The sequence below is a fragment of the Toxorhynchites rutilus genome, chromosome 3 (genome assembly GCF_029784135.1).
Source record: "Toxorhynchites rutilus septentrionalis strain SRP chromosome 3, ASM2978413v1, whole genome shotgun sequence".
Classification (NCBI taxonomy): domain Eukaryota; kingdom Metazoa; phylum Arthropoda; class Insecta; order Diptera; family Culicidae; genus Toxorhynchites; species Toxorhynchites rutilus.
In genome coordinates this window covers 76,800,740-76,822,114 of record NC_073746.1, presented here as the reverse complement: position 1 = coordinate 76,822,114, position 21,375 = coordinate 76,800,740, and the positions used below count along the sequence as shown (strand labels likewise).

At 41.6% G+C, this 21,375-nt stretch overlaps 1 protein-coding gene across 7 annotated transcripts; it reads right to left on the bottom strand.

Annotated features, from left to right (window-relative positions):
- Positions 1–1,846: 1,846 nt before the first annotated feature.
- On the bottom strand, positions 1,847–20,861 carry LOC129776889 (sodium-coupled monocarboxylate transporter 1). Of its 7 annotated transcripts, none has more exons than XM_055782811.1 (9): positions 20,728–20,861; positions 13,713–14,162; positions 13,588–13,653; positions 13,476–13,527; positions 13,135–13,202; positions 3,530–3,684; positions 3,324–3,464; positions 2,338–3,262; positions 1,847–2,268 (listed from the first exon to the last, which is right to left on the bottom strand). In XM_055782811.1, the coding sequence occupies exons 2-9, from the start codon at positions 14,160–14,162 to the stop codon at positions 2,242–2,244; spliced, it is 1,884 nt and encodes a 627-aa protein (XP_055638786.1). In that variant the 5' UTR covers positions 20,728–20,861; the 3' UTR covers positions 1,847–2,241. The 7 variants fall into 7 exon arrangements, with proteins under 7 accessions (XP_055638786.1, XP_055638783.1, XP_055638784.1 ...); XM_055782808.1 differs by lacking the exon at positions 20,728–20,861 and adding an exon at positions 16,473–16,495; XM_055782809.1 differs by lacking the exon at positions 20,728–20,861 and adding an exon at positions 15,720–15,863.
- Positions 20,862–21,375: the final 514 nt, after the last annotated feature.

The window sequence follows — 21,375 nt, the reverse complement described above, 5'->3', positions numbered from 1 at the left end:
TCTCCTTACATCCCATCCTTTCCCTAATGAAAATGTGTCACCCTTCTAAACTCGAGTCGACCGCGAGTAATCGGTTTCCTATTTCATTAACCATAGAATTAAGGAAACAACATGTTGATATATGCTAGTTGAAATATAGTTAAGAGTTTGGCTCCATTAAACTTATGTAACTGAGCTTGTAAAAATAATCGGATTAATAAAAAAAAAGACGCGGTGTTCTGGGTGGATCTGGCGTCGACCCACTACTCGAAGCAATCGTTAGAGATGGATCGGCTGAATATCGAAGTGGTACCCAAGTCAGCGAGTCCACATCCCCCAGCTGCGTCCCATCGAGAATTTCTGGGCAAACCTGAAGCGTAAGATCCACTCCAACAATTTTGTCGCGAAATCTGAGAAGGAATTACTAAATAAAACCATGACGAATGTTCCGGTTAACTGCCGGAAGGCCACTCGCAACGGCGTAGTTTTTTTTTTTTGCAAGTAGGCTAATACAATTACCTTCCATGGGAAATTTATCAAACTCAATTATCTGTTTTAGTTTTTTTATTCATCATCCGAAAAAAGTCCATTTTTTAATGCAAACGTTGGGGTAATATGTATGAAAATGTACTGATTCCTTAACCTACGGTCAGTTACATGACTCATAAAAATGCAAGGGTTTGAGGATACAGAATCTGATTTAATCCACCTAAAGGTATAGTCGTGTCTCTCTCATGTTTCGATCTTAAGTTTGATTCGCAGGTCATTGGAGACCATTCGGGTTATCTTGATGTGATCAAAAACCCTTGAAATCACGGAAATGGTCGCCAATGAGCTAATTTTGAAGAACCATGAAGTTCTGGTTATAAAGTGGTAACTGCCTTGGGAACCTGATCTGAAAAATATCAGGGTTATGTAAATAAGGTCATATCGGCTTGAATTTATCACGAAAAAACAGTTTTGAAAAATCTTGAAGCTTGTTACTTGGTGGGTTTTGAGTTGTTTTAGGTCCGCGTACCTGAACTTGTTCCGGCCATATATCCGTAACCAGTGGACCAATTCCGATAAAACTTTAAAGTTTTTTTCAAATGAAACTTGTTGCGTCCAATTCAGTTTTAAGCGTTTCCGAGAGAACTGAGCCGCAACATTGGTTTCATGGTTAAGAAAAAATGTTGTATTTCATGATGCTTTTTGTAAAATTGTTTTTTCTCACTTGTTTTAGTAGTAGTTGTAACAATTTCATTACTGTTTTATCTTGGAAAGAATCAGCTGTGTGAGTTGATACGTTTAGCGTCTATCGATATCGTTTTGATGTGTTGAAAATATGTTTCTTTGTCATGCTTAAAAATGGAGACGCAGACGCTGTTCAGAGAAACATTTTTTTGTGCATGTTAATAAGCGATTCGAAGAGAACCACTGACGAAAAGACCCTACAGAAAAAATGTCATACATTATATGAAAAAGTTCTTGGATTTAATAAAATAATTCTATTTTCAAAGATCGATTCACCAAAGTACCGATTTAATCAGTGAATCGATCCCCACGAAAATCGACAAGATCGATCTTTTTCGAAAGATTGCCCAATCCTATTTCATTCACGTGAACCTTATCTAAATCTCCTCCCCCCTCACCGTGGACAAACGTGGCGTTTTCGTAACCCTACCTCCCTAAAGTTGTCAGTGTCTCCACTGCTTGTACACAAACTTTCGTGCGATTCGAAAAAGCTTTTGCTCCACTGCTGAAAGCCAAAATATCTAAGTTTACTCAGAAGCAAACTACTTTCCTGTTGTTCATTAAATGCCCAGCTGAGCGTACGTGGGGGATATTACCGAGGATAGTTTCGGATAATTGCTCTGTCATTTACAAATTTCCATTCCGTACAAATTTTATTCAAAATTTCATACTTCACTTCAGAAAGTGACGATATAAAAATATCATTTAACCACATACATCCTAAACAATTCTTTGATTGTATCACAGGCAGTTACACAAATGTTAGCACGTTGTACCTATCTTTGTAATAAGTGCAAACCTCAAACACTTATCGGTATAACCCATTTTTTTGTATTTAAAATAATAGTATCTATTTGTACAGCACAGTGTTTTACGTTGGTTCTATACGTATAATTTAAACTATTTCTAGGTAAGCAGCTACTCGCAGAGATTGCATGTATTACATCTATGTTCCAGTTCCATTAATTTCAAGTTAAGTAAAGGTTCATTCATAACTCTGGGTTTGTCGTTAAGTACTAGGACGAGTTATCAATGAGATCGTTTTTGTTTACCACTCTGAAAATTATAAACATGTATAATTTGGCTGTCCGACAAGTTTCGCTAGATATTGATTGTTTTTCTTACCGTTAAGTCCGTTCCGTGTCTCGACCGCATTTCCTCCGAAGTATGGAAAGGTGCATCCTTACTAGCTGATCCATAGTTTCCAAAAGATTCTTGCGGTAGAAACCGATGTATCACAGGAGAAATCAGTTCAGGATCAATATCCTTTAGATTTCTTGGCTCAGTCAAAAACGAGACAATTGTGCCCACTACCATCACGGTCAACACCCCAATCGGTGTGATCCAGTGGTATGATAGACGATACAACGGGAACACGTCTGACTCATCAGGATAGCTCGGGTTAACGATTGAGCTATTCACAAAGAAATTATCCGGACAACCGTCAACCGATACCGGAAGTCGATGAGGTACAATGTCACCTTTTGCGCTGACCAACTGTGCACCTAGCGAAACCCAACCGGAGAGCAGCGCACCGGCGACCCCACCTACAAGTGCCCCTGCCGAATTGCTCCATGGGACTAGCATTCCAAGCGTGAAGATACCACATGTTGTTCCAGCAGCGATAGCTGATAGTGAAGTGGCAACACTTAAAATTCCACCCAGTTTTTCGATAATAAACAAACATCCCATAGCAGCCAATCCAAGAACAATCACGCTACTTCGCACGAACACGTTCGCCATAAAAGGACTCGGATTCACCCGGAAGAGACCCTTGAGAATATCTTCAAATAATACTGCTGATGTGGAATTTAGCACCACGGATAAGGAACTGAGAGCGGCACCGAATATACCGGCAATGAACAACCCGGGAATTCCCTGCAGATGACCAGCGACTTCAATCACATAATGGGGAAACAGCTGGTCGTCGGTACGCACCAACCCCACCGCCATTGGATCACACTGATAATACTGAGCGTAGATCAAAAGTCCAGCGTAGCAGCACATCGATACAAACACCCCCATACCGATGGTAAACATTCCGATGGATCTGTAACGAAAAACATATATGAATGTTGTCTTATCAAGCACGGAAAAAAGAATAAACCTACAATTTTGCCTTCTTCAAGTTTGGAAGCGACATGTAACGTTGAACCATTGTCTGGTTCACGGAATTGAACGAGGTCCAATAGAAGAAGCCCCCGATCAAAACACTCCAGAACGTTTGACGTTCGAACATCGATGGGTTCATGCTGAAAACAAAATCCTGTTAATGTGGCGCGTTTATGCAATAGAAAGCTACCAAGCCAATACTTACTCGAAGAACTCGATTCGTCCTCCTTGCTTTGATCGCTCCCAAATAGTTTCCGGACCAGTTATTGCGATCGTACCCAGAATAACCACAATAACAACGGAAATGAACATTACTACCACCTGCCAGGCATCCGTGAATACGACCGCTTTTATTCCGCCCTGTAACGGAAAAGTGACCAAAATTAGATTATGTAGCTTTAGCTTGAATATATTAAAGTAAATGTAGCCTGGAAAAAAAATTAAGAGGATTAAGCATAATAGTAAATAAGTGAACATTTCGCAAGAGTATGCTTAGTCTTTCTTGCTATCTGTACCGAATGCGTAACAGTGTTTGCGCCATCGTACAAATCAGGTTCCCGTTTCACCTATGCATACAATGCTTTGGTTTTCTTTCCATGCACGTGAGCAATAATTCATATCATAATAGACTGCGAGTAAAAGAAGCCGGTTTCCTTAGTTTGACAGTTGCACCATGACGAAGTGGCAGCGTATTCGTGGTTTGTCCCACGCGCAAAATGTCGCAAAAAGACTTTTCAATCGCCGCGAGAATGTCCCGTTGGACCGTGAAAATGATCGTAGACCGAGAAAAAAGAACAACTATCCGTGAAGGTGGTCACAGGTCGTCCGAGATCAGCTCGGATTCCGAAAGTTTTGCTGCCATCAAAAGGAAGTTCGGGCGAATTCAGTGCATTCATTGAGAAAATGACGAAGAGGCAAGGGATCAGCGTCTTTACGGTACGTAAGATCGTAAAGGAAGATTGCGGGGCGAAGTCAAGGACATGAAAAAAACTCACATGATTACCAATCGCATAGAGCGATTAAAAAAAAACTTAAAGTTGTAAGTTGTAAGTCAGAACTATCATAATATCCTACATAGCTATCCGATTTGCACTTGTATAATGCTTTCTCTTGCCTTAGTTTATGATTCGCGTTCTCGAATGTATAGTGTTGATATTGACACGTTGAGCCCCAACCGAAGTAGCGACCGGCGATGAACTACGTATACAAATACATTGAACAGTCGAGAAAGCAAACATGTTCTGGGAGGATAGAAATTTCTAAGCTGCGTGTTTGTTTTTCCAAAAAAAAATCGGAACAACCCATTATGGACCATCCTGATTTCCTCTTGATTTTTATTCTTCCTGATTTTTCAAAATTTTAGTTGGCAACTCTGATTGCATGTTATATCAAGTAGACTGTGGTTTACTAGCTAGCTGGTACGAGACCAAGATTGTCTAGAGAGAACTCAATATTTACCAAGTGGGCGAGTTGAAATTGTCCGTCGAACAACCAAGTTACTTGGTTTTTTTTTTCGATAGAATGCATACAACCCTGCTTAGTTTTTGAGACAAATAAAAAATTAGTTTTGTTACTAAATTAGTACTTTCAGGGTATGACATGAAAAAACCACTTCATGGTTTATTTAACACAATAAAAAACAAATAATCAATAATCAATATGACCCCTTTTGCCCCTATAACCAACTGACAATGCTTTGGCATTCTCCACGAGAATCCGGAGGTGTTGGGGATCCAGCTAATCCCAAGCCTTCTTCAACGCAGCAAAATAGTTTTATTTGTTCGAAACGTCAGTTTTGTCCACCTTATTGTCCAAAAACGACCATAAATTCTCAATAGGATTCAAGTCAGGGCTTTGGTGTGCCCACACCGTTAGTTTTATCCGGGCCGATCGGAGGAATGCTGCTGTTTTCTTCGCAGTATGCTTCGGGCCAATATCTTGCTGGAAGGTGTAGTTATCCTCTAGTCCCATATTCAGCATTCTTCCAGGTTATCGAAAAAAAATCGATGTAACCATCGGCAGTCATGATACCGTTGATCTGCGTTAAGTTTCCCACCTCAGCCCACGGGAAACAGCCCCACACCATGGTCCAATTACCACCTTTAATCGCCCAAATGATCGTTGGAGGGGTTTTCTTTATTGCATCAGTCTTACGTTTCGGTTCTCTTCCCGGTCGATTGGCCACGCTTTCGACCATCTGATGCTTCCGAATGACCAGCTGGACCGCACGCATAATTTTGATCGGATGGGATAAAAGGTGAATATATTTCTAAAATCTCAAGTGTAGAATACCATGTGTCAACCCCTGCCCAGAGTTGCCAACAATATTTAAAAAAAAACTGGAAAATTTCTCTTAAAAAAACTGGAAGAAATCTGGATCCTGAAAAAACGATTTATTTTGAGAAGTTCGGCTTCGATTTATTTAAAATCATTTTCTTACCTACTATTCCAGTGCTTGGGAAATAGAATTTACTTCGAAGCTTCGTGTAATATTTACATGTAGTTCATAAGATAGCGAAATAAACCATTAATTAACCATTCGAGCAGATCAAAATAACATTTCCCACCACATTACCGTGAAACAATATTTGAGGATTGGATTTGGATAAAACTTGGAAAATCTCGTACTTATTGCTCGACAGTGTGATAAATTGAGATGCTTGGTGACACGGCTTATGGTTATAAATTACTGCATCAAACATAACCTAAATCCTCTGTGTTCGGATTGTAGGGAATACGCTACCGTTTTCTAGCAGCAAATTTCAGCAGCTCAAACTGCAAATGTAATTAAGTTTCAATATAATATAACTTAATAACAATATCGTTCTAGTTTCCTACTTACAAAGATAGTTTCTCCTTTTTTCCTCCTACAACGATTCGATCAATTCGTACTCAAACACTAGCCAGTAAACTTTTAGTAGTTTACTATTTCTCTAGTTTAATGTTACTAGTGAATTGATTTCCACTTTTTATTCGGCTCGGTGTAACCTAAATTCGGAAAGATTGCGTTCGATCAGGTTACTGATATAATTATCACTGTATTTTGTTACCGTGCTATTATTCCTGAATTTATTGACAATATTTCTACTACTGCCGCCCTCACTACTAATAATTTCCAGAAAAATACACCAATAATTTTATTTTCACTTCCAATTCTATTCGATTTGTTTTTGATTTGATTCTGTTTAACTCCCTTCTACTCTATTCTTCCTACCTATCAACGGTGTCAATTCCCACTAGACCGGCTTTTGCCCCAAATAATGTGGCCAGATCAGTGGGTTTCTTTACACCCCAGCCCGTAACTCCGGTACTGCTTAGCCAGTTCCGGTTTAACAGCAATCTCGACCACTGCCAGATTGGCCACCGCTCTTCTGAACACTCCTTTCGTCGTCCGAACCATCGCTTGGCGGACGTTACCATCTGCTCCTTCGATAACCTCCTCGACAACTCCACGGACCCAGTTCTTTCGGTGCTCTCCGTCTACTGCGAATACCATATCACCAACTTTCAAAGCCTTTTGATCCTCGTACCACTTTGTCCGCCGATTGATTCCTGGTAGGTACTCCTTGCACCACCTCTGCCCATCCTGTCTGCCAAGTATTTTGACCGTTTGTGCAAGTTTCGCAACGATTCCGCCAGATCAACGTGTTCGACTGTGCTATCTGCCTCCTTGACTACGCATCGTAATAAGTGATTAGGCGTGATTGCCTCGAGCTCCGACTCTTGTGAAGAATATGTCAAGGGACGAGTATTAATCATATCTTCCGCTTCGCTCAACGTGGTCAGAAGAATCTCATCCGTCAATTTCCTGCCGTCGTTGAACGCCTCCATAGCTTCCTTCACCGATCGTACCATTCTCTCCCAAGCTCCACCCATGTGTGGAGTTCCAGGGGGAATGAAGTGCCACTTGATTGTCGGACTAGTAACGCTCTCCGTACATTCCACGTTGATTTTCTTCACCGTGTTGGACATCTCCTTGCTAGCACCCCTGAAATTCGTCCCGTTGTCTGAGAAGAACTCGTCGGGTGAACCTCTTTTGCAAATAAATCGCCTGATCGCCATCAGACACGCCTGTGTGCTTAGGGTATGCACCACCGCGAGATGCACTGCTCTCACTGCGAGGCACGTAAACAACGCAACCCATCTCTTTTCCTTTCTTCGACCGACCGAGACTTCTATAGGACCAAGATAGTCGACGCCTACCGAGCAAAAGGGCCGCAATGGTCGAGTCACTCGTTGGAATGGGAGTGGTGCCATCAACGGGTTCTTTGGTTGACTCCGCTTGACACGGCACCAGGTGCAGTTTTTCACGACTGTTGTTATTACCGATCGGAGTTTTGGAATGTAGAAACGTTGACAGAGTTCATTGAAAACTGTTTCCCGATTTGCATGACCAAACCTTTCGTGATAGCTCTGAATGATCATCTCTGTGATACCGTGCCGTCTAGGTAGAATAATCGGAAACTTCTGGTCCAAGGAAATTTCTTCAGCCAACGCCAATCTGCCGCTCATCCTAACTATCCCATCAGTATCGATGATTGGACGCAACTGATACAAATCAGCCGGATTTTTCAACAAGCACCCACGAGTTGGAATCTCTCCGCTCTTCCAACGTGCGTACCTCCTCAGGAAAACCATCGCGTTGTGCCTGTTTCAACAAAATTTTTTCTCCCGCGCGAAGTTCTTCTTGATACAGCGGCTTCAAAATACATTTAGGAGTTTTCTTCACGAATACTACTAGGTTTCGACACAAAAATAGGATGACCCTTTGCTTTTCTCCGACAGTTGTTGATGAATCTTATAACACTAGCAGCTATTCGAATCAGCCTTCTCCATCGTGCCGTTACTTGGATATCGATCGATGGAGTCGATGTTCATCAGGAACATCGAGTTCCACCTTTTCTTGACTCGGCCACATACTTTCCGGCTCATGCAGGAACTGTGGTCCCCTGAACCACGGTCCGTTTGAATCCAATGGTGGTCCTATGCTCCATTTCGTCACGACATCTCCAATATTCTTATCTGACGGAACATGTCTCCAATCGCTTGCAGACGTTAGTTTCAAAATCTCACCGATCCTGAAGGCGACGAACTGTTTGTATTTATGCTGATCGGAGCGGATCCAGCTCAGCACTGTTTGAGAGTCGCTCCACAAAACCTGTCTCGAGATATGCAGCGTGTGATTGGACTTGACCGTGTGTAACATTCTAGCACCGAGGACTGCAGCCATCAATTCCAGCCTCGGAATCGATTGGAGCTTAAGTGGAGACACTTTCGACCGAGACATTATCAACGAGCACCGAACATTTCCCTTGATCACAGCCCGGAAGTATGCTGCGCAGCCGTATGCGTGCATGCTTGCGTCGGTAAAAATATGCAACTCCAAAGACTCGATAGAAGACGAACGGATTTCTGGAAAGTAACACCTAGGTATGCGAATATCAGTGACCATCGGCAACAGTTTAGTCCACCGATCCCACTTTGCAAAGGTGGTATCATCTATCACTTCGTCCCAGTCACATCCTGTTCGCCACAAGTCCTGAATCACCAACTTTCCATGGATCGTGAACGGAGTGAGCAGTCCCAGTGGATCGAAAAACCCCATCACGCAACTTAGGACGATTCGTTTCGTTGGGCGTACACCATCTAAAAGATATGGCTTTACATCCTGCCGGTGTTCCATCGAAAACGAGAATTCATCTTGGTTCGGATTCCATACTATTCCCAGTACCCTTTCTGTTCCATTTTCCTTGTCCCGGTTAAAATGCACTGCTTGCAACGCTTTAATTTCGCCTAGTTCATCGAGAAAGATCCCAGAATTTGAAACCCAGTTCCTTATCTCGAACCCTTTTGAATGGATGAACTTTACCTCTTTTGCTCTCCGAGCAGCTTCGTCGATTTTATCAACGCTGTCGAAGTAATCGTCGACATAATGACTCTCCACTATGGCTGCCGCTGCTTCCGGTAACTGCTCGACGAACTCCATTGCATTCAGGTTCTTCACGAATTGGGCTTGACTCGGAGAGCACTTCGATCCAAACGTGGCAACATCCATCACGTACACGTGGGGGCATCATTGGGAGAATTACGGAACACAAACCGCTGCAACTTTTTATCGCTTTCTCGTATCCTTATTTGGTGGAACATTTCTCTTAAATCTCCTCCAAATCCGATAGGCCGTTCACGAAAACGGCAGATGACTTTCGGTAATGGAGTGAGTAAATCCGGTCCCGTGAGTAGCTGCGAATTTAAAGAGACACCATCGACTGTCGCTGCTGCATCCCAGACCAGTCGCACTTTCTCAGGCTTTTTCGGATTCCGCACAATATTGATTGGTAGGAACCATGATGACCCCGAAGCAAATTTCGCCAGTTCATCCGGCGTCGCTAGATGCACATATCCCTTCTGCAGATACTCTACAATCTGTCTTCGTACATTGTCAAACAACTCTGGTGTCTGTTTCAATCTTTTCTCCAGCTGCTTCATTCGGCGCACCGCCGTCGGGTAGCTGTTCGGCAACTGCAACTCATCAGTTTTCAACAGCATCCCGGTTTCGAAACGGTCACCAATGCGGACCGTGGTTCGCTCTAGAACCACGCTCTAGAACCAAAGCCCTTTTTTCTTCTTTCGACTCTTGCGACACCGCCACTACCGATTCCTCCAGTGCGTACTGTTGCCTCAGCAAGGTATGCAGGTCTTCGTTGGAAACTGCTTGGTGATACCCGACGAAATTCCGCGCTTGTTTCGACTTTTTAGTTGGTCCGTACACTGCCCAACCGAGTGGAGAGCGAACGGCTATCGGTTCTCCTTGCTGGCCCATTTTAACTTCAACCGGTGCGATGGCGTGCAGGTTGTTCAGCCCAATAAGCATGCCCGGTCGCTGATGTGACATAATGGGACATCACGAAGGTACCGGTATGCTGCACTCATTTCGTCCACGTCTACTGCCTGTTTGGGAAGAAGCTGCTTCACCGTCTGCACTGCCTTCAGGAGTAGCTTCCCTTCGCTTCCGGTTGAGGATACCCACAGGTTTAGCTTCGTCGAATTTCTTTCATTCCGAGTAACGTCAGCTGTCCAGGTAATCGTCAGTGGCTCATGAACACCTTCTACCCCAAGCATGTCAGTCAACGTCCGTTCCACCAATGTTATCGATGCTCCTTCATCCAAGAACGCTAGCGTTTTCACCACCCTGCTACCATGATGCAATGTCACGGGAATCATCTGGAACATTATCTCGCTTTGCACGTGATGATGATTGTTCATAACAACTCTTGAGTGAACCGGATGTAATAGTGGATGATGACGTTCTTGGCATTCTTCAACGTCGCATCGAATTTTAAACTTGCACGGTGCGACTCCATGATCGTTCAGGCAGACTTTACACAACCTGCCCAGCTCAACTATTTTCATACGATCAGCGAACGACATAGCCCTAAAGTCTTAGCAAAAGCGTAGACGATGATCCGTACGTTTGTAGGCTTTGCAAGGTTTCAATCTTGCGTTCGACGATTTTTCCAGTGGAGTGCTATCTCCTGAACTCATCAGAGTACTGTGGCTGTAGACTGCTCCCTTCTCTTTCATTCCCGCTCTACCTATTTTTCCGCTTCTCATCTCGTTCACTGGCGTCGCGTTACATGGAGGCTTCGCAAGCCTCCGAGACGATTCTCGCCAGGAAGTCCGAAAAAGTCCTCAGGTTCACCTTCTTCTTGCTGCTCTTGAAGCGCACCCACTCTCTTTTGTCTGGTGACGGTAATTTATCCAACAGACTTTGCAGTAGCAATGGGTTTGTCAGATGATGATGATGATGTTGAATTAAAGAGGCTTTAAACTTTTCAGTTCATTCGCCTCTACTGTCAGATGTTCCTTCATCTTCGCCGCTTCAATGTGGTCACACATCTGCTCCACGGCGTTTCCAAATGGAATGAATATTTCCAACTTATCAGACTTCGGCGCCTCCAAGCGGTTCACCTTTCTTATGTGGAATTGTAGGAGCTGTTCCGGCCGGCCGTAGAGTTGTCGCAGTTTCTCTATCACCTTCGGAACTGACTTCGGCATCAGCAGCTGTCCACGAACGTTTTCCAATGCGGGTCCCTTAAGTACAAGATTTTCAATATCATTGTAACCGCAGGCCTCATTCGACGCTTCATAACTTCCTATGAAGAGTGGCCACTCTTCAGGCTTTCCGGAAAATATCGGAAGCTTCCGTGAAATACCATTTCGCGCGTCCAACTGTGCCTTTGTAGGCCCTGCAGATTGTCGCCCCAGCCCGTGTGACTCTACTTTCTTACTGACTTACTTATCTTTCTTTTTCTCATTTTTTTCCAATTCCCCTTCGGGTTCTTCTTCCTCGGACTCTGTGTCACATTCTTCCTCGGACTCGTATTCATCATCTTCGGAGCCGCTTGATTCATTCTCCTTTACGTGCTTCTCTTCTTTGTTTTTCTCCTCAGCTGCTGTCTCTGGCTTCGCAGTTTTCTTCTTAATTTCCGCCATCATCTCCTGGTAGCGATTCCGCATCTGCCCCATTTGTTGCATATGTTACTGCTCTTTTCGGAGTGATTTCTCTAGCTCCATTTCCTGCTTCCGCATTTCGGTCTCCATTTGCAGCCTTTTCTCTCTCAGGATCCTTTCCATTTCCATAAGCTTCTCCCAAAGTCGACACTCTTCTTCAATTTCCTTCTCCTTTGCCCGTTGTTCCTTTTCCAGGGCTTTCATCTTCTTTTCGAACGGTGTAACAGACAGAATAAGAAAACTCTGTCTGCGAATGACGGATCTCTATAGAAGCATATCCAAAAAAGACGAAAAAGACGAGTATACTCGTCCTTGGCAGCGAATGGGATAAAAAAACCGATGAAACTATTAATAATCAACGTTATCGAGAACAAATGAACCGAATTGAGTCGTGCTCTGCTCCAAAAACGATCGGAATGTCAGAAAAGTCAATGCAAAGTGTGTTTTCTTGGTGACAATGTCCCATCGAACCGAGCAAGACCGGTCAGTGAAAAAGTTGGGATACATAATTGCTTGCGGCTTATTCACCATACTTGACTCCTTCCGATTACCATTTCATCGATGAGACACGCACTCGCGAAACAGCACTTCGAAAATATGCCAAAATCTCAAAATCTATTTTGACTCAAAAAACAAAGAATTGTTGACGAGGCATTCTTAAATTATTTTAATAGAAAAAATCCGGATTCATATGCACACACCTGGTAGATTATTGAGCGCATCTGAAGACTCCATCGAAGTTCAGTGAAGGAAGTGCAAGGTACTTCTCTCTAGCGCCCAACCCCATAATGAACAAAAATCTGTGTTTTCCGACAAACAAAAACAGAACAGCCTTTCCACTTATCGTCTAGCCCTCATTGTAGACATTGAATTTGTACTACCTCGTCTGTATTCGTTGCACAGGAAGTAGTCGACCTTCCCCCTTGCTATCTTGCTTCATGAGGCTTGTTGTTATCTGAGACGACGTTATTATTTTTGGAGCTAGAGAATTGCCAATAGAGTTTGTTGCAAGTATCTCGGCTAAAACAACCGGGTTATTCGACCTATCAGCCGGGTTATTATTAACCTATCAGCGTAGCGATGTCTCCATTTTCTTCTGCCAGTCGAAGGTGTGTAATATGTGACAGAATGACAGAATCAAGTTTTCACCCAAAGTATACGACTAAACATGCGAAACTGTTCTCAATCAATGATTAACGGAACCAAGAAAGCAGGAAATTGAAAGAAAACTGAACTTGTGAATAAATTTCTAGAATATCGTAGCCGAACACCAATAACATAGAGATCAAATGTACTTACCAAAAGTGTATAGAATATGCAAACAATACAGACAATTGCTCCTATTATGTGAAGGTCGAAGCCAGTAACTGCAAGTGAAGGATTCAAAATTAGACTAAAAGTTCATTGGAATATCTTGAATGTAATAGATAAACCTTTCGTCGTAGTTTAATTCCTTCGAACTGTGACGAAACGTTTCAACACTTTAACCCTTTCACTACGGCAGTGTGCTCCATCGGAGTGCTACCGCTGAATGGCAGCAGTATACATATCGCGCTAGTGTGATCGATGTGCAGTATCATCCTGATGTCGTCTATAGATGACGCTCGTAGTGAAAGGGTTTATGATATGCTAAATAATACCTTGATTGAACGCCAGAGCTGGGACGTATATTATCATCGGCATGAAAAACAACTGCGATAAAAATACTTCATTAGAATGTAGCACGCGCACGAACCTAAGTAAATCACTCACCTCGTCAAATACGAACATCACGGAAGCTATTGACCTCACAGATGAGTTGAATCGTAGTTCAAGGTACTATGGAAATAAGAACAATGAGACATAAATAAACCATTAAGCTCGGTGCCTTGAATTACCTCATACGACGAATTCAACTTCAGAGAACAAAAAACCGGTAAATAGATCGTACATACTGCCAGTCCCATCAACGCTATTGGCACAATAATCAGCCAATATTGGGTGCCAAAATTGTATATCTCCGCTGGCGTCCCTAATATGGTAACCCCCGATATGTAACCCGCCACCAGACTCATCGCCACGGGGAACGCCTTCAGCTTTCGTGATCCCAGCAAATATTCGTCCATGGTTGATGAACCGAACGTTGACATTCGCTTGCGTCTGCTGCCATCGCTAACCCGGTTTGGGCCACACTCGTCGTCACTGCTTTCCGGAGTGCTGGCGACGGTGCGTTTGAAGAAGCCAAAATATATTCCGCAAGCCGTCGACAGGATAAGCATCGACGAGAAGACACCATAGTCCACTACACTGAATTTGTACAGCTCCTCTAAACTGTCCGCAACTGACATCTGTGATGAATTAAATTAATGTTGTTATCGAGTGCACCAAATGTGTTGCTTTGTTGTGATCATCGGAAGCGCTCAGTTCATCATATGATTTATTTGTTTCTGATTATTATTCGTTTTTGTAATGATGAGCCATCAGATCTTCCACGAAGCCTTGATCAAACACTTGAATCTTATCTCCAGGCGGATGGGGAAAAAACCTAGACTTTACCTCAGTTGAGACGATTGTACACAATTGTCTCGAATTGTACAATAGGAAAATGACCTACATGCGATGTCGTCGTACCATGAAATTTGTTATCGAGTTTTCTTATCGCTGAACCCAAAATTATTTTCAATCCAGTATGGTCCGGAAAAGTTACGTTTATCACTTCGTCCACCGTTGGACGTAAACATTATCGTGATTCTTCGCAGCCACCAACAATCGCGACCGTAATGAGAAGGCAATTTATTTACCCCAATATATTGAAAGGTGAACAAGTAATTGATTTCCTATTGACGACATGGATAACAATTATTTTGCCTTCGGAAATGGTTCAATTGGAAAACAATCTTATGAAGCAGACCAATAAAAAAAACAGATGTTTTTCATGTGTTGTACATGTAAACATAAAAATCACGATAAATCAATCTTTGGTTGTGATAAACAACAGGGCTATTCCGTATTTTCTGTTTTCGTTGAAACAAATCTGCGTTGAAGTGATGCACACAACTTCTTGCAAGCGTGCAACGTGGATAACGTAATGGCACTCATTCTATTTTCACTCGGATGTTGATACTATTTTAATATAGAAAGACAATTTCTCTGCATAATCGATCGGTGACTTTCTCAATGATATTTTGTAGTACAAAGTATTTGTTCAATCTGTTCCACCATTTAGTGAAATGAGAAATTCTCAAAATGCAATATTTACACTGCCATTCAACCTACGCACGAGTTCAACCACAATCCAACGAGGCCGGAACGAAGGGGCACTTTATCAATCTCAATCAATCTATTCAGGTGATATCGACGTCAATGTTCAACTGAGCTTCACTTCTACGATTACTGTGAAACTGGTATTCTTCCTCTTCCGAAGTAGTTAAGCCGGTTTCGGCAGCGAGTCGAAACGCGTAAACAAATGCGCGAACAATTGGAAAACCTTGAGAGGCTACCATCACCCAGAAGTGATTATTTTGCGTCACGCCGTTATCAAGATCATAACTTGTCGTAAACACAGTCCACACAGAGTGTCGCGATATAATCGAATTACTAACGTGAACTTTACACTCCCATTCAAGACTGCAAGTTGTTGTGCCGCTTTCGATGTTTGATTATGCACTCCGTCCAATAATATCGAGCGAAGTGCGACACGTGAATAGAACGCAGTAGTACTTCAAATATGACTCGCCGCACTGCTCATACGAAAACCGTGTGAGTAGTACACTTCGAAACGGAACCACTGCCTCAATTACATAATTGCCAGTGTACGCTAATTATAAACATAACAAGAGCAACTCAAACTATGTGGAACACAAAGTGCGAGAGCATTGTGAATGAAAATAAAAACAAAAACATACTTTTGTCCTCAACAAAGAAACCAAACGCAAGAATTGCAACGAACGAAATCCAAGTCTGTACCGGTCAAACGTTCACACTCGACTGCCATTACACGAACCTCATGTCAATTGAAACCTGTCGTTGGATTGCACTAAACTCGATCACTTTTTAGGACTCAATCGAGTGAATGTTCACGAACGGTGACATGCACGATCGGGGTAACGCAAACATGCACGCAAACGGATAGCTCACCTGGGATTGCACCCAGATTAGGTTGAGAGACGAGCCCCCCGCGAAGTGCCGTAATATCTGGTTTGCCCCCCTGCCCCCAGCACTAAGTCGATAGTGATCGACTTTGATTCACCAATTTCCATTTTCGATATCGGCAAACCAGCTTGTGCGTTTTTTTTGGCTGCCCGCGATTACACGCGAACACAATGTAGTTATCTTGTGGAATGGACTTTGCACCCCCGGTGTGTGAGACAGAGAATACCGAACGGAACGCGGTGCACTAGGGTGTACTGTGAAATCTGTTTGAATCTGGTCTGTAAATCGGAGAGATCCGAAAATATTGTCATACAGAAATACATTCGAAACGCGGTTCTCAATCACCGTATGAATTGCAGTTATCATGTATCATTAAAAAGTATATTCGAGACACCCTATGACGCAGAGCAACTTTTACCATGAATCAGCAAATACGGAATTTCTATTTCGTTGCAATCAACTCGGTGAATGTGATAAGTTAAATATCACGGATCACTCGCTCGTACCTTCATATACAATCAGAAATGATTGCAAACTGCTTCATCCGGCATCCGTTTCGTCGAAACGAAGGAACTGTTGCATATATCCCTATGCCTTATTTGGGTGTGGACTATCGTGCTTGATACCTTCAAACGGTGCAAGGCGCGTGGTGACCTTTACGCAAACAAACAACCATTTAACGGGACTATACAGCGGGAACTCAAAATAAGGAAAAAGTGCTATAATCTCATCGAATATTATCTGAATAATGATTATCTGCATTCCACTAAAAATTTAATTCAGTTCCCCGGCCTGGAACCACTTTGGTAATATTGGTGCCAGGCCGTGGTCATCGGACACTGGCGATTTCTCGAACATGATTATCTTGTAATGGATTTAACTTAGGAGGTCGATTGAAAATTATTAAACAAATAGAAAAATCACTTCCAAAGCCACTATTGACATAAAAGTTACAGGAGGGTTGTGTCCGAAACACGACCGTAAAGTTGACGTAGGATTACGTTAGGCTGAATGTTTCATAAAAACAGGTTTTTCACGCAGTTTTTCGCGGATTTTCGAGTAAACGTGCGTCTTTTTACGCGGTTTTTTATGAGGTACGCATCCCCCGCATAAAAAGAACCTTTTTGGATATGTTTATATATTTGAAAATTATAATATTAAACTCAGTGCTCCCGTGGCCGAGTGGTTAGCGTCAAACCTAACATGCCGGGGGTTCGGGTTCGATTCCCGTTCTGGTCGGGGAAATTTTTCTTCAAAGAAATTTCCTCTGACTTGCACTGTGGTCACGCGTATTCTAGAACTTGCCACTCAGAATGCATTCAAGGCGTGTTATTTGGCATAGAAATCTCAACTAAGTATGAAAATGACGCAAGTAATACTACGTTGAGACGGCGGAGTTCCTCTAGGAACGTTAGTGCCATATAAGAAGAAGAAGAATATTAAACTCAATCATAATTGTGTGTCCCTGGAAAGGGCCGTTCAGTTTGATTGTTAGGTATGGTTTGTGCAAATGTTGATTGTTAGGATGTTTGTTCACAATTGTACTATCGAATGAACTACCATCATAGAAAAATGGTGATTAGTCGTTGGAGAGATATACTGAAAACTAGCTAGATGATTTTGTAGCTATAGGCGAGATGGTTGCTACGTTCTGTGTGAATTAAAATATGACAAGTATATACGGAGGGTGAATGAAAAGCTTCTTCACTCCCAATTTTGCTTCAAACCAACGTATCACGAAACTGAATACACCAACGCGAATTTAAATTGTACTGACAACGCCTACTACGATCTCACGACAGAATATATGGGAAACCCTTTTTTCTGAATTTTCCTTCAATTTCCATTTTGTCTCGCTCTCTTCTTTGGATGGAGACGAACGCAAAAAATCCAAATCAAACGAACCGCTCTCGATGAGCAAGCAAACATTTGTAGCGATTGATTTAAAAATAAAAATCGGAAGCAACTGATTTGAACAGTCAGTATCAGGTTTGATGCGTTAAGGAAAGGCGAAATCCTTCGGATGAAGAAGGCCTGGATGTTGATAACTCAGATATGTGGCACTTTGATCTTCAGGAAGACCATCGTTTATGGCACAGGAAAAAAAACACACTTTGGAAATCAACTTGGCAAACTTCTTAAAACAAATGGATTTATTTCTGGATTATACTCGGGTGAAAGTTGGAATCGGAATCAAAAACACTTGTGGAAACAATCTAAATACTCTTGCTCGGGTAAAGGTTGGAATCGGAAAAGTCGTATGGCATTAGTAGGAAAACTGTATGTATTTTTAGATTGTTTGTATGCGTTCAGCTGCTGTTCGGCATCGGGATATGTTGCACCACACACTGCATTTCGGTAAGGAGAGAGGTTTGGATGGGAAAAAGGGAAGGAATGGAAATTTGGATTTGGAAATAGGGGTACTTGATCAACATTCGCGCTCTCGGTCGTGAACAGATCACATACAGAAAATTAATTTCTGTGGAAACTTGAGGGTCCGAAATTATTTAAATTAAAATATCAATCGTGGGTGAGACGTAGTTCACCGGGTCAGTTTGTGTAGAGAAATGTATATAATAGCAGACCATGCAATATTTTAGGAACAGATAAATAAACGAAAAAGGTATTGTTTATCGGACTCTAACGGAGAACGGTTGTTCTCCGTTGATGATTAGAATATCTGGATGTAAAACATTACTGGTTTCTACAATTTGCAGCAAAAATGCTACCAGATAGTGTTATATTTACACTTATACTAAACATTTTGCGAATTTCAATTGGGCTAACAACACAAAGACGAACCAGCCCAGGAGGCTGGAAGTTTCCAAAATAAAGATGAAAAACGCCTACTACGATCTCAAAGCACCTAACAATAAATCCCTGGGCCCAATTTTTCCCAATTTTTGAACAAAACATTTTAGTCGAGGATTAGAAATTATTGATAATGTAAACATGTTACAGTTGCTATAATCTAATGTGAGCGCATATCAGTGGCAGTTAACCAGTGAAAAAAATTCATCACCTCGAGTATTAAAATTACTCTAGAATTGCTGAGTCTCAATCATAAGAAATACCTCAGTACATTTACAGGACTTTTAACAAAACCCTGTCCGAGCAAATACCATCTTCGAAACATAGATTTCGTACAAGATGATATTCGTCACTTTTGTAATGTCAAAAGCAAATGTGTGATATGTGTGACGCGCTTCAGCAGGAAATCAAGCATATACCTACGCATATTCCATTGCACAGTTCCGTATTCGTATTGCATGAGCTAATGGGAAAGCGCAGCTAGTATCAATCCACCAATCAGAACGCGAGATTTTCATCAAGATAATGGTTGACATTTTTAAATTTGTTGACAGTTAGTTTAATCAAATATCCTTTTTTTCATTGTAATAAAATTCCGATTTTCCATTGTAAAAAACGTCCCAAATAAAGAGCATAAGCGACATTCGCTACTTTTGATTTTTTTATTTGAAGGAAAAACCGGTTTGCTTGTGGATGCTAACGGTGAACATGCTCCAGTACCGAAAACATGTGAGAGATGGTTTTGACAATTCCAAAGCCGTGATCTCGATCTGCAGGACAGTTAACGTTTCAAAAGGAATGTTCAAGCCGCTCTTCTTTCTAGTCATATGGTGAAATAAGAGATATATAGTACGAAGTGCTTACCGGAAGTTGCGAAGGTGATGTGGTATTTATGCTGAACCTGTGATCAGCCCATTATGCCAAAAAATCAATAGAGGATGCATCGGCTGGAGATAAACATTGTCGCGAAGACCGCCAACCTTCCCAACATCCCCCAGTTGCGACCGATAGAAACCTTTTGGGCGAATGGCCAAAATAGAGACGGTCGACCACCAAACCAGCTCAACGTATTAATCTTTGGAAGCATTGGAAGCTCTCTTGAACAGTCTGTCAAATAAAAGTTTTTTTGAGAAAAAGAGAGAAAGATAGCACATCAAACGAATCATCTTAGAGAATCTCCGTTTTGATTGGTATGCAAATCTTTAACAACCGTTCGCAGCAAAAATATTTTTTAACGTTGACATTATTCCATAAAAACAAGACCGGTATTCTGAATTGGCACCCTTAGGGTGCTCATACACTGTTTGACCGAAGCCAAATATTTGACTCTTTTTGACAGATAAAATTTGGTCAACGTGTACGGATCAAATATTTTCTACACAAAACACGACAAGCAAATATTCAATTATTGGATGCCTAGAATATTTTTTCAGTCTGTTCTTCGAACCTGTCGGTAGGTTACCTTGAATATTTCAGTCGATTTTTTCCATGTTCGGTGTTTGATATTGTTTACAGCTGTTGAAAATTGAAGAGTGGCAAACAAAATAGTGTTTGTACAAATATCAAATCAAACCTTATCTGTCAAAAAATATCAAATATTTGACCTCCGGGCAAACAGTGTACGGCCACCTTTACTGGAAGACGTAGCTCTACGTCAAAAATCATTGTCGAAAAATCCTTCTTTGAAATTGTTCCATCAATTAAAGAAAACGTCTATTACATGGAATAATAACAGATACAGAAAAGTAAGTTTTGTTCCAAAATTTTCATTTTAAAAATTTGTTTTTCCCAAAAGTTCATATCACCATATATTTATCCCAAGAACAAATAAACATTGGTCATATACAAACCAGCGCCAGGGAACGGTATGATGTTGCCGCTTGAAATGATCGCTGTGCAGTTTCTCGGATTCACACAAATGATACATGTAGCTTTATATGGTCATCTTACCTAAAATTCAATTGCTCTCGATTGTCCTGTCAGGTAAGTTCTAGGTACCAAACGAAGATTTCACTGCATTTGCGTATACTTTCAGAGTTTACTCCATATGCACACAATCCGTTCAATTCAAAACAAGTTCATATTTGACAGTGGTTGCGTTATCAAATTCAGCAGTAATCGTTCAGATTCAACCAATTTTACATAAAAATTTTTGAAGACCGTATTTTCCCGAAATGTTCTACTATGCGTTTAAATGTGGAACAGGAATTTTTCTGCAGAAAACTGTTATTGTATGAATATGCAACACTACATTTTTTCTTTTTTTTCAATTTGTGGATGTCGTTCTAAAATAACTGTTATTTTTTAGGAACAAACCAATCATCTTTCTATTCCTACGCTTGTTTAAAACGCTGCTTAGCTGAACCATATCTGCCGAGGAAATTGCGTGTGAAAGTAGTATCATCACACTGGTTAAGGAGGCCGTACACTGTTTGCCCGGAGGTCAAATATTTGATATTTTTTGACTGATAAGGTTTGATTTGATATTTGTACAAACACTATTTTGTTTGCCACTCTTCAATTTTCAAAAGTGGTAAACAATGTCAAACACCGAACATGGAAAAAATCCGCTGAAATATTCAAGGTAACCTAACCATG

Excerpts from the sequence above, each read along its gene's own strand:
- LOC129776889 (XM_055782808.1), bottom strand. Across the intron at positions 13,203-13,475 it reads AGCTCTGGCGTTCAATCAAG|TTACTGGCTTCGACCTTCAC; the intron begins GTATTATTTAGC and ends CTTCACTTGCAG. Across the intron at positions 2,269-2,337 it reads GACACGGAACGGACTTAACG|AGTGGTAAACAAAAACGATC; the intron begins GTAAGAAAAACA and ends TATAATTTTCAG.